The 12,496-nt window shown below is 43.1% G+C and overlaps 1 protein-coding gene across 7 annotated transcripts in view; it reads left to right on the top strand.

Moving 5' to 3' along the window:
* Positions 1-12,496, top strand: part of LOC147051120 (dedicator of cytokinesis protein 9) — a 38,119-nt gene that overhangs the window by 24,316 nt on the left and 1,307 nt on the right. For 2 of the 7 annotated variants that reach the window (XM_085919723.1, XM_085919725.1), the window contains exons 8-52: positions 435-609; positions 731-783; positions 1,211-1,285; positions 1,359-1,499; positions 1,689-1,901; positions 1,987-2,109; positions 2,169-2,251; positions 2,336-2,458; positions 2,590-2,669; positions 2,757-2,944; positions 3,015-3,080; positions 3,154-3,246; positions 3,318-3,441; positions 3,515-3,633; positions 3,730-3,816; positions 3,890-3,979; positions 4,058-4,173; positions 4,254-4,323; positions 4,562-4,687; positions 4,774-4,845; positions 5,199-5,345; positions 5,421-5,504; positions 5,605-5,716; positions 5,868-6,046; positions 6,139-6,255; positions 6,598-6,709; positions 6,823-6,956; positions 7,023-7,134; positions 7,203-7,269; positions 7,345-7,392; positions 7,931-8,067; positions 8,522-8,637; positions 8,709-8,846; positions 8,929-9,111; positions 9,179-9,292; positions 9,374-9,589; positions 9,667-9,724; positions 9,785-9,891; positions 9,955-10,077; positions 10,149-10,262; positions 11,199-11,345; positions 11,411-11,621; positions 11,880-12,070; positions 12,145-12,245; positions 12,322-12,460. In XM_085919723.1, the coding sequence (XP_085775849.1) occupies positions 435-609; positions 731-783; positions 1,211-1,285; positions 1,359-1,499; positions 1,689-1,901; positions 1,987-2,109; positions 2,169-2,251; positions 2,336-2,458; positions 2,590-2,669; positions 2,757-2,944; positions 3,015-3,080; positions 3,154-3,246; positions 3,318-3,441; positions 3,515-3,633; positions 3,730-3,816; positions 3,890-3,979; positions 4,058-4,173; positions 4,254-4,323; positions 4,562-4,687; positions 4,774-4,845; positions 5,199-5,345; positions 5,421-5,504; positions 5,605-5,716; positions 5,868-6,046; positions 6,139-6,255; positions 6,598-6,709; positions 6,823-6,956; positions 7,023-7,134; positions 7,203-7,269; positions 7,345-7,392; positions 7,931-8,067; positions 8,522-8,637; positions 8,709-8,846; positions 8,929-9,111; positions 9,179-9,292; positions 9,374-9,589; positions 9,667-9,724; positions 9,785-9,891; positions 9,955-10,077; positions 10,149-10,262; positions 11,199-11,345; positions 11,411-11,621; positions 11,880-12,070; positions 12,145-12,245; positions 12,322-12,460 (5,424 nt within the window). Of the gene's footprint in view, positions 1-434; positions 610-730; positions 784-1,210; positions 1,286-1,358; positions 1,500-1,688; positions 1,902-1,986; positions 2,110-2,168; positions 2,252-2,335; positions 2,459-2,589; positions 2,670-2,756; positions 2,945-3,014; positions 3,081-3,153; positions 3,247-3,317; positions 3,442-3,514; positions 3,634-3,729; positions 3,817-3,889; positions 3,980-4,057; positions 4,174-4,253; positions 4,324-4,561; positions 4,688-4,773; positions 4,846-5,198; positions 5,346-5,420; positions 5,505-5,604; positions 5,717-5,867; positions 6,047-6,138; positions 6,256-6,597; positions 6,710-6,822; positions 6,957-7,022; positions 7,135-7,202; positions 7,270-7,344; positions 7,393-7,930; positions 8,068-8,521; positions 8,638-8,708; positions 8,847-8,928; positions 9,112-9,178; positions 9,293-9,373; positions 9,590-9,666; positions 9,892-9,954; positions 10,078-10,148; positions 10,263-11,198; positions 11,346-11,410; positions 11,622-11,879; positions 12,071-12,144; positions 12,246-12,321; positions 12,461-12,496 lie in introns of all 7 variants that reach the window. The other 5 variants (XM_085919724.1, XM_085919726.1, XM_085919720.1 and 2 more) reach the window with 3 other exon arrangements.

Below are 12,496 nucleotides of genomic sequence, written 5' to 3' on the forward strand. Positions count from 1 at the left end.
TGTTACAAAATGGAAAAACCTGTCTATTCTTAAACTGCCCTGCCCATATGAGTTTTTTTGACAGCGTACATCTGGGTGGCCTTTCTTTCCACAAAAAAAAAAAAAAAAAAGTGACTCATGCTATAGATGCTCCGTGTTAGTTGTCCAGTTCAATCCGGGGTTGATTTAAAAACTGTTTCTGTTGATTTTTGTTGTTGCCTGGCAGCGGTGATGACGTTAGCAATAAAGTGAAGCAAGATGCTGTTTTGATAAGGTCATGATCTCTTCGAATCAAATGTTCTCTAGTGATTTAGCAATAACTTATGAAGTATTAAGGCCACATCTGGATTTGAAAAATGACATTAGAAAATGAAATGTTTGGAAAAGATGCAAGATTTTTTTTCTCCTATGACATAAACTGATGATTTTTATCTCATCTCCACACCACGCTGCAGAATAACAAAGTCCGGAAGTTTGCTTTTGAGCTGAAGATGCAGGATAAGAGCACCTACCTGCTGGCTGCAGACAGTGAAGGTGAGATGGAGGACTGGATCAACACGCTTAACAAGATCTTGCACAGCAGTTTTGAGATCGCCATGCAGGACAAACGCAATGGAGAAAGCCATGACGGTGAGGATGCTCCTCACATTTGTGTCTCACATGGGTAAACAATTTTTCGAGGAAAAGTGGGCCAAAATATCTTCCACACATTTGACATTTGAGTTCTTGTATTGCTTTTTTTTCCCCCTAGACGATGATCTCGGAAAGTCAGACAGTTCCTCTGGCAGTATGGACAGTTTTCAGGTATTGTAGCGTACCTCATCGCACAAATATGCTCAATTTAAAAAATAAAAATAAAAGTACAGTGTTTCTTCAATTTCGCTTCATCATTGGTCATGTGCTTTTACTATTATCATGTAAAACTCATTACCACCTTTCAAGAACGTGTTTGTGCTAGTGTGAGGCAAAGAATGCTTTTAATAGGATTCATTTCTGAACGGTGGAGCTCAGCTGGAAAACAGCTTTACGGTTCTAATTTTTTTGCTGAGCCGTAATCATCCGCACCACCTGAATGAAACTGTAAAACGTAAATATATGATTTCCAGATGTGGCCAAAAAAAAAAATGTCTTAATGTTTTAACCACATGACTGAAAATCTCAGCAGTGAGGGGTGCGACTCGTCTCGAAATGTACACTCGGTCCTTTTAAATTAATCTTTTTTTTTTTGCAGAGTGCAAGAGATATAGAGTCAAGGATGAGGAACGAGATGAGATTGAAGCTGTTCACCCTTGACCCCGACACGCAGGTAATTCACCAAATACTTTCTATCCTCCAACATTGTTTGTTCATCGTTCTTCTTTTTGCTCTACTCTCTTTAGAAACTCGATTTGTCAGGAATAGAACCAGATGTGAAGCAGTTTGAAGAGAAATTTGGCAAGCGCGTGCTCATTAACTGCAACGACCTCTCATTTAATCTGCAAAGCTGCGTGGCCGAGAACGAGGAAGGACCCACGACAAATGTGAGTTTCCGTTTTCAAGAGACTATAAATCTCAGAAATATAATTATCTACAAGACGGATGGTTGATCTTTGCGTACTGTTTTGATACTGAGACTATTGCCATAGCAACCAGACGACGGGCTTTGCAATTTAGACTGTCTCCTTCCGGCTTTCGAGAGCTTAATTGTTTTTTTTTTTCTCGATCTTTAGGTGGAGCCTTTCTACGTGACACTGTCACTGTTTGACATCCAAAATGGAAGAAAGATTTCATCTGACTTCCACGTGGACCTCAACCATCCATCTGTCAGGGGGATGATGCCCAATTATGAGACTCAGTATATAAATGGGGGAGGTGACATCATCCCTGAAGGACCACGATTGGTTCACGGAGTGCCAGAAACAGTCATGTGCTATCCCCGGCAGGTAAAAAAAAAAAAAGTCTCCAACTGTCTTTTGTTGTTATTAAAGTTGACACATTTCCACTTTAATAATTCATATCTCCTGGCAGGGAGTTTTTTCAATAACATGCCCCCACCCTGATATCTTCCTGGTGGCTCGCATCGAGAAGGTGCTTCAGGGAGGAATCAATCACTGCGCCGAGCCTTACATGAAGAGTTCTGACTCTACTAAGGTACGAACCGTTATGGACTTGATTAAATTTTCCTTGACTTTGCTAATGTACTTCCACAGGTGGCTCAGAAAGTTCTAAAAAATGCCAAGCTAGCATGTCATCGCTTAGGCCAGTACAGAATGCCTTTTGCTTGGTCAGCCAGGTATTCCTAAAAAAATTTCAGAGACATTTTTTTTTATTATTATTGTCATGTGTCAGCGCTAACTTGAATTTGTTTTTGCGACAGGCCACTGTTCAAAGACGCTTCTGGGACGCTTGACAAAAGTGCTCGCTTCTCGCCTTTGTACAGACAAGACAACAACAAGCTGTCCAATGACGACATGCTCAAATTGCTGGCTGACTTCAGAAAGTTTGTATTCAAATAATTGTAGTTTTCCAACATCTGTTGGAATGCTTTGACATCAAAACAAAACACGGGGTGTTCGTGTCATTCAACCGTTAGCAGATGTAGAATTTATTTTTTTTCTTCTTCCATTTCAGGCCAGAGAAAATGGCCAAGCTGCCTGTAATCCTCGGAAATCTTGACGTGACCATCGACAACGTAGCCCCGGACTTGACTAGTAAGCGCTCGAATGTCTCCTCTCGGTTAAATCGGATGTGGCTCGTGTTACCGTAATAGCCAACGAGCGTTTATGCCCCTGTCCCAGATTGCGTTACCTCATCCTACATTCCCGTGAAGCAGTTTGATCTGAGCGAGAAGAGTCCAGTCTTCTTCGAGGTGGAAGAGTTTGTGCCATACATCGCCAAATGCTCCCAACCTTTCACTATCTACAACAATCACCTCTACGTCTACCCCAAATTCTTAAAGTACGACGGCCAGAAGTCTTTTGCAAAGGTATCAGCTTGTTGAACCTCGACGTTTTGTTTTCGGAATACACCTCGTGACTTGTTGTGTCTGACCAAAGGCTAGAAACTTGGCCGTCTGCATTGAGTTCATGGACTCGGATGATGAAGACGCTTTACCAATTAAGGTATTCTGATTCATTGAAATAATAATCCAACGCGTCTGAAATTTTACGCCAAATTTGGGCCATCATTTCACAGTGCATCTACGGGCGGCCTGGAGGACCTCTGTTTCGTAAAAGTGCCTTTGCTGCGGTATTGCATCATCAGCAGAATCCCGAGTTCTACGATGAGGTTATTAGTACAAGAAACAATATGTCCCTCTAGTCCATGCCGGAATATTAATGTCTTGATATCTCGCCCAGTTTAAGATTGAACTTCCAACCCAGCTTCATGAGAAACATCATCTCCTCTTCACTCTCTATCACGTCAGTTGTGAGAGCAACAGCAAGGCTAGCACGAAAAAGAGAGAGCAGGTTGAGACGCAAGGTAGCTAAACCGTGTAATAGTCTCTCGAAGTTACGGGCGAAATGAACACGTTCTTTATTTTCCGAATTCGTAGTGGGTTACGCCTGGCTTCCTCTGCTGAAGGACGGCCGTGTGATCATGAACGAGTGTCACATCCCCGTGGCGGCCAACCTGCCCGCTGGATATCTCAGTTGCCAGGGAGGTCCCAGCAAGGTAATGGGTACAGGTCTTTAGTTTTGACCCCCCCCCCCCCCCCCCAAAAGAAAAAAATTACAATGTTCCACTTACTCTTTGCTGATTTATTTTTAGCATTCAGGTCCCGAAGTCAAATGGGTTGATGGAGCCAAGCCTTTATTTAAAGTGTCGACTCACCTCGTGTCCACCATTTACACTCAGGTTAGTGTTCTTCGACTGTTTTGAAATGACCAGTCATGGCGTCACCTGTCAGTGAACCATCTTCGTGTTTCAGGATCAACATTTGCACAACTTCTTTCATCACTGTCAAAGCATCGCATCATCACCCCAGGCACCAGGAGGTGAACTGGTCAAATACCTGAAGGTTAATATACACATGGGAAAACTTCAGCGGAACGAGTGTAAACATAACGGACTTACTTCTTGGCTACTCGTTCATCAGAGTCTGCATGCCATGGAAAGTCACGTGATGATCAAGTTCTTGCCCACCACTCTGAATCAACTGTTTCGAGTGCTGACCGGCGCCAGCCAAGAAGACGTAGCGGTCAACGTCACCAGGCGAGTATCTCCGGCTTACCTCTCGTGCACTGAAGATTCATTCGGTCCGAACTTCCCATCTTTTCTTGTTGGTCTTGTAGAGTCATGATCCACATTGTGGCCCAGTGTCATGAGGAGGGATTGGAGCACTACCTGAGGTCATATGTTAAGGTGAAAAAAATTGATGACTTAATTTTTTTCTCACAGTGTGAAAGATATCTATTTCTGTATAGCTAGCTAAATAGCTATAATCCATCTCTATCTAGCTAGCTATCGTCCATCTTTAGCTAGCAGCTATCTAGCTAGCCATCTGTTCTATATTTTTATTTATCTATCTTGCCACCCATCCATCATCCATCCTTTATTGATTATCACAGCTTCCTCGCACTTATTATTGTGTTTTTCCCAGTTTGTTTTCAAGACTGAGCCATCCACAGTGTCCACCGGCCGAACCGTGCACGAAGAGCTGGCTAAAGCCATGACCGCCATCTTGAAACCTTCTACCGACTTCCTCACATGTAACAAGTTACTCAAGGTGATCTATTGGTGCTTTAAGAGCGGAGATTAGCGTGTATAAATATGTGATGATTTGACTTTTTTTTTTCTCTCTTTTTCCCGCAGTATTCCTGGTATTTCTTTGAAGCCTTAGTCAAATCCATGGCTCAGTATTTAGTTGAGAGCTGTAAAGTGAAGGTAAATTTCCCCGCAAGGTTGGGATGCAAGTTGACTCAGAGGTGTACTTCATGACACCTCATTTCCTTGGCTCTCAATTTAGCGACATGTCTGGTCTTGTGGATAGCCACAGCACCACAAAGTAACAACAAGTCTCTTCAACACTTATTCAGTGTACAGTCTCATTTGCCGCCATTTGTTCATACCCCATAAAGTAATCACATACATGTTTTTCCCCCCCACATATATAATCAGAAGGCTTTGGTGATTTATGACCACATACTCATAATATTTAATCCAATGAGTCAATTTTTGGACAAACATATTCAGATACCCGAAGTCTTACTGGCTAACAACCCGGTTGTGCCCATCAGCTGTCTCGGAATCAGAGATTCTCAGCATCCTTTCATCACACGGTCGAGACTGTGGTCAACATGATGATGCCTCACATCACTCAGAAATACAAAGACAATCTAGATGCTGCCAGGAATGCCAACCACAGCCTGGCTGTTTTCATCAAGGTTTGTTCATGGAACATTTGAACTCGCACACTTGATGTCACAATTTGTAACTCCTGACAAAATCACTCACTTCAGCGCTGTTTCAACCTGATGGACCGAGGTTTTGTGTTTAAACAAATCAACAACTACATCAATTGCTTTATGCCTGGAGATCCCAAGGTATGTCGTTTTATTATCAATGTGAATTATTGACAATACCAATTGCGGTTTTGATGGATGGATGGATGGATGGATGGATGATTTGTTGTTCCAAACGCAGACGCTGTTTGAGTTCAAGTTTGAGTTCCTGCGTGTTGTGTGCAACCACGAGCACTATGTTCCTTTGAACCTGCCCATGCCTTTCGGAAAAGGAAGGATACTGAGATTTCAAGGTAAGCGAGTTGTCATCAATGCTGAAATGAGACTTGGTGACTACGTGTCACGACTGTTGGTCCTTTATGACTTTCAGTCCTTGATTATGCTATTGATAGAATGATTGATAGAGTGGAGATCATCTCCTCTGCCTGCACTTGCTCCCCTTAGACCTCCAACTGGATTACTCGCTGACAGATGACTTTTGTAAGAACCACTTCCTGGTTGGACTGCTTCTACGAGAGGTCAACGCAGCCCTGCAGGAGTTCAGGGAGATTCGACAGATAGCCATTCAGGTCCTGAAGAACCTGATGATAAAGCACACGTTTGATGACCGCTACACTTCCAAAGTAAGTGGCGCCGCGTTTCCTCAGGGTTCTCATTCACCTCCGTGTCGGGTTGTTGTTGGAGACTGCTGCTGAGTGATTCATGTGTTTGCCAGAGTCAGCAGGCGAGGTTGGCGACCCTCTACTTGCCTCTGTTTGGTTTGCTGCAAGAGAATGTCAACAGGCTGAATGTGAAGGAAGTGACCCCCTTCACCGTCAACCACTGCAATAGCGTAAGGGCGACACCCAGCGGCGGAATTTGAACTTGCATGTAACTCGCTACAAAATCGTTTCACAAAGCTTTTAACTGTAATTTGTGGAACAATAAAAATAAAATACATTTAGATACATACATACAGATTAATTAATTAATTAATTGATAAATGAATAAATGAATAAATGAATAAATGAATAAATAATTGGCTCTGATTAACCAATTAGTTAAACACAGAGGACAAAAGGGCAGGCAGCCCGTTACACTCACATTCATATGCATATGGTTTATATTTGCCTTGTAAAATGATTCTGCTGTTAACTCCGGTGTGCAAATATTAAAATCATCTTGTTTTTATCAGAATGGAAGAGAAGATTCTCTCCTCACCAACACTTTGATGACACCGCCCAGATCCAGTACTTTTTTGGACACCAGCTTGCACAAAGATGTTTTTGGAGCTATCTCCGGAACTGGTGAGTTCAGAAATGCTGATGGTGCAAAAAGTCAGGAAACATAATAGTTATTTCCCTCAAAAAAAAAAAAAAAAAAGCAATCTATGAATAATAAATCCTCCTGTTTTTTGTAGCATCCCCTCACGCGTCCTCGACACCCAATGTTAACTCTGTGCGCCACGCAGATTCACGAGGCTCCCTCATCAGCACCGATTCTGGAAACAGTCTACCGGAGAGGAACACAGAAAAGGGCAACTCTTTAGACAAGGTATATTTCACAAACCCACAATGTCAATAAAAATTTGTTCAAATTGCCTAAAATCATGTGTCACAGAGCCAGCCGGCCTCATCAATGGGCAGCCTGCTCCGATGCGATAAACTCGAACAGGCAGAGATCAAGAGCTTCCTCATGTGCTTCCTACATCTACTCAAAAGCATGTCGGAGGGTAAGATGTTTTTGTTTGCACCCATTCCAATAAAAACTAAAACGAGCTAACTGAATGTAACCCTCCAGACGCTTTGTTTACGTACTGGAACAAAGCGACATCTGCTGAGTTGATGGACTTCTTCACGCTGGTTGAGTAAGACAACTTTTTCACCTGAGGGAGAATGTTTGTTTTATTTCCATAGACTGATTTTTTTTCTTTTCTCATCAGAGTGTGTCTCCATCAATTCAGATACATGGGAAAGAGGTACATCGCAAGGTAATGTTTATATTGTGATGTGGAAATAAAACACATCCAATTTGTTAGTTTTAACTTGTTATAAAATAAATCACTTTTCCTGCCTTAATGTCCTATAAACAGCGAATGATATAAAATATTTTCAACTAACAGCTTAGACCTCAACTAGGGTCTTTCGAAGTTTGCTGTCCTTCTGTCCCTCTAATTCCCCTCCGCTATTTTTCTACTCACATTAATGCTGGCAAGTTTAATTAAAACCTGGCTCCTGCCCTCTCCTGCTTGGGTAAGACGATTGTGTGGAATAGACAACTGCATGACTTTTTTTTTTTTTTTTTGGTGAGGTTGCAATCATGACAACTTGCATGGCTTGCCTTAAATCAAATGATTAGCTATTGCATGATGTCACTATTGAAGTGCAACAACACGGCAATGGAGTTCCAATTATTTTTTTTTAAGTAGACTACACAGCTACTGATTTTCCAAGTGCTTTTCCATAAGTCATCCTAACCTGCTCTGCTAACTCTGATCCGCTTGTATCTCTGTCCTGTTTCCTCACCAGGAACCAGGACGGGGCAGGACACGTAGCGCATGAGAGGAAGTCTCAGACTCTGCCTGTGTCCCGTAACAGGGCGGGAATGATGCATGCCCGCTTACAACAACTCAGCAGCCTGGATAACTCATACACTTTTAACCACAGTAAGTTCGCCATACATGTCAACATGCATCTTAAAGCTACAGCCCAAAAAAAAAAAAAAAAAAAGCCTCGCCTTCTCATCCTATCATCATCTAATTCCAAACCCAATCTGCTGTCAAGAATAACAAAAAGGCCGAGTCAGCTTTTTCTGCCTTTAAAACATTGTGACAAGTCTCTTACCAAAGTTTCTTTGTGCTTTCAGTGTAAAAAAGATTTCAAGTATTCTTGGAATATCTGTAGAGCATGGTAAGAAAGTATCAGGGTGGCAGGCAGTTTTCAAACATTCACGATTTCTGTTTTTCGGTTTTTTTCTCACACTCACCGCTCGCATTTTACCTCAAGTTTGATGATACTATTATTCCAAATCACACAAAAGTATTATTTGGTCCTCCCTAAGTCATGTTATTTACTCTGAATATGAAATGTGAACATACTACAGCCGTCTGTTCTTTTTAGCTTACAGTCACACGGATGCCGACACGTTGAATCATTCCCTGTTGGATGCCAATATCGCCACTGAAGTGTGCCTCACCGTCCTGGACACCCTCAGTATCTTTATCATGGGTTTCAAGGTAAAAAAAAAAAAAAAAGAAAATATGACAGCATAGCTTTTGTGTCACTTTCAACTGATTTTTAATTTTAGACCCAACTGTGCGCCGACCACGGCCACAGCCCGTTGATGAAGAAAGTTTTTGAAGTCCACCTGTGTTTTCTACGAATCAATCAGTCAGAAACTGCCCTCAAACAGGTCTTCACCTCACTGCGGACGTTCATCTACAAGGTGGGGGATGAAGATTTTGACTAACATCGTCGGATTCTGATGCATTGCAGCTCACACGCCGCTTCTGTTTTTTTTTTTTCAGTTTCCCAGCACGTTTTTTGAGGGCCGCGCTGACATGTGCGCCGCGTTCTGCTACGAGATCTTAAAATGTTGTAACTCCAAATTGAGCTCCATTCGCAGCGATGCGGCCCATCTGCTCTACTTTCTCATGAAGAGCAACTTTGACTACACGGGACGCAAGTCTTTCGTCAGGACACACTTGCAGGTAGGCTCAATTGGCTTGTGTTGAATAACGACAGAAAAAGGAAAAATGCTTTTATTTTTATTTTTAGGTGGTGATCGCTGTCAGTCAGTTGATAGCCGACGTCATCGGGATTGGAAGTACTCGCTTCCAGCACTCCTTGTCCTTAATCAACAATTGTGCCAATAGTGATAGAACAATCAAGGTCAGGATTTTTTTTTTCTTATGTTGAAGTTATTGCATAAGAATCCACCGGTAATTTAAAAAAAAAAACATTTCTCAACAGAACACGGCTTTCCCATCCGACGTGAAAGACCTGACCAAGCGAATCCGAACAGTGTTGATGGCCACGGCTCAGATGAAGGAGCACGAGAGAGACCCCGAAATGCTGGTGGACCTCCAATACAGCCTGGCCAAGTCTTACACCAGCACACCGGAGCTCAGGAAAACCTGGTTGGACAGCATGGCTCGGATCCACGTCAAGAATGGAGATTTATCTGAGGTCTGTGGAAAAAATTTTTTAAATTTAAATCGAGGGCGAACTGAAGTCCCTGACTTTATTATCGTCATTTCTTCCAGGCGGCCATGTGCTACGTTCACGTGGCAGCGCTGGTGGCAGAATACCTGTGGAGAAAAGGTAGCCTACATTCAGAAGTTCTCCTATCACACCGATGTAAACTTTCCACCTTTTCCGCAGGCATGTTCAAACAAGGCTGCTCGGCTTTCGAAGTCGTGACGCCGAACGTCGACGAAGAAGCGGCCATGATGGAGGACGTCGGCATGCAGGACGTCCACTTTAACGAAGTAGGTTTTACTTGTGTACATTTTCATCCACTATATTCATCCTTAAAAAAAAATGTCTCTCAGGATGTCCTTATGGAGCTTTTAGAGGAGTGCGCCGACGGTCTGTGGAAAGCCGAACGCTACGAACTCATCTCGGACATCTACAAGTTGATCATCCCCATTTATGAGAAGCGGAGGGACTTTGAGGTACGCGTCCTTCTGGGACGACGGGTCGCGTGGACTGCTTGTCACGTTTTTTTTTTTGATTCTCTGCACAGAAACTGGCCCACCTGTACGACACGTTGCATCGAGCGTACAGTAAAGTCACGGAGGTGATGCACACGGGCAAGAGGTTGTTGGGGACCTATTTCAGAGTAGCTTTCTTTGGCCAGGTCAGTTAAATATCTCCCTTTTTTTTTTCAATTTGAATGTTCTGATGCGACATCATGTATTTCTTCAAACCTTTTAACACTATTTTTTTGTTGTTGTTGGTTTTTTTTTTTTTGCCCTCTTTTAAGGCAGCGGTAAGTTGTACCTCGCTGCTGGTGTCTCCGAGCTGCCCATATGTGGTTGGGGCGGGTGCTTTTTTCCATCGTACCGGTTCTTACCTGAGTTGACTGTTACATGCCTCTTGACAAGCTTCTGCATTTGTTGCATGGCAGATTTTACATGCATATCATTTGTGAAATCGATTCATGGCTTCTGGGTGTGGGCAGTGTCATGATACTTTTGACTTTCTCCTCTTCACACCGTTGTAGCATTACTGGTTTACTGATTCAGAAGCTGAGGTAAATGAGTGTGATAGTCAACGTCGTAGGACGGCAGTGTGCTTTGTGTTCCTCGCTTTGCTTCCAACGTTAAGTCGATTCCGTGACGCTTCAGTGTCATTTTTGATTTCCTACGAGAATATTGAAATCATGGCTTAAATGGGTCAAAGCTTGTCAAGTAGTGATGGTAAGCTGAAGCTTCAGATTTGCTTCATGAATCAGTTGTTTTTGTCTCCTCTGGATGGCACTGTTGTTTTTTTTTAAAAGTCAAAAATACAACAATTGATCCATGGATCAAATTTGAAGCTTAAGCTTCATTTCCCATCACTACCGAAATCGCGCTTTGCTCCTCCTGTGCTTTTTGGGTTTTCTGTTTTAAGGGATTCATTGTCGTTGTCAGTCACTGGCTATGACTGGTTTGATTGTGCAGGTGTACCTAATCTTGTGGCCAGTGATTGTTTTCCTTCAGTGTACTTGGACATCAGGAATCGGGTCGACGGATGTTTTTTTTTCTGAAGACTTATTTTTCATGTGCCTGCCATGTCCTCTGTATCTCCCTAGGGCTTCTTTGAGGATGAAGACGGCAAGGAATATATCTACAAAGAACCCAAATTCACACCGTTGTCCGAGATATCCCAGAGGCTCCTCAAATTGTATTCCGACAAATTTGGTCAAGAGAACGTGAAGATGATTCAGGATTCTGGAAAGGTATGAGGAGTACTTACCATACAGTCACGATGGGAAAAAAAATAACATAAAACTCTCCTTTGCAGATCAACCCCAAAGACTTGGATTCCAAGTATGCTTACATACAAGTGACTCACGTGACGCCTGATTTGGAGGACAAAGAACTGGCAGACAGGAAGACGGATTTTGAAAGAAGCCATAACATCCGTCGCTTTGTGTTCGAGATGCCTTTCACCGTGTCGGGCAAAAAGCAAGGCGGGGTGGAGGAGCAGTGCAAACGTAGAACTATTCTAACCAGTAGGTGACCCTCCACTTTGGTTCCACTTGTTCTTATTGTTAGCTTCCTTCCTTACAGTAAGACTTGTCACATGTCGACACGTGCGTCAAAGATCTAGATTAGATTCCGAACATGTCAGCTTGTTTCCCTCAAGGACTTTTCTTCAGCCGCAATCAAGCTTGTATATTACTTTATGGCGTAATGAATCCAAAAGTTCAAACGAAGATTCTTACCTTTACTGTCTGCTTTTTTTTTTTTTAACACCCCCTCCCCCATAGCCACACATCGTTTTCCTTACGTGAAGAAACGTATCCCCGTGATGTACCAGCAACACAAAGATCTCAGCCCCATCGAGGTGGCCATCGATGAGATGAACAAGAAGGTGGCTGAGCTGAATCAATTGTGCTCCGCCAATGAGGTGGACATGATTCGGTTGCAGCTCAAATTGCAAGGAAGCATCAGCGTCCAGGTTAGGACATCAAATAAACAGATAAACGTGGAGAAGACACCTCGGTCACATTTTGAAATCTCATCCCCGTGCAGGTGAATGCCGGTCCGCTCGCTTACGCTCGAGCTTTTCTGGACGACGCGAGTGCCAAGAAGTATCCCGATAACAAGGTCAAACAGCTGAAAGAAGTCTTCAGGTAAGATTTCTCCCGACAGATGTTGGTTTTTGATCTTCGGCACGTTCCTTCAACCCTGTCGCCCCCCGACACGTAGGCATTTCGTCGAAGCGTGCGGCCACGGTTTAGGCATCAACGAACGGCTCATCAAAGAGGACCAGCAGGAGTATCACGACGAGATGAAGGCCAACTACAGAGACCTTGCCAGGGAGCTGTCCATCATCATGCACGAGCAAGTGAGTTTTCCCAAAACGCAACCGAACGAAATGGAA

The sequence above is a fragment of the Syngnathus leptorhynchus genome, chromosome 9, assembly GCF_054491065.1.
Source record: "Syngnathus leptorhynchus isolate UIUO chromosome 9, UIUO_Slep, whole genome shotgun sequence".
NCBI lineage: Eukaryota > Metazoa > Chordata > Actinopteri > Syngnathiformes > Syngnathidae > Syngnathus > Syngnathus leptorhynchus.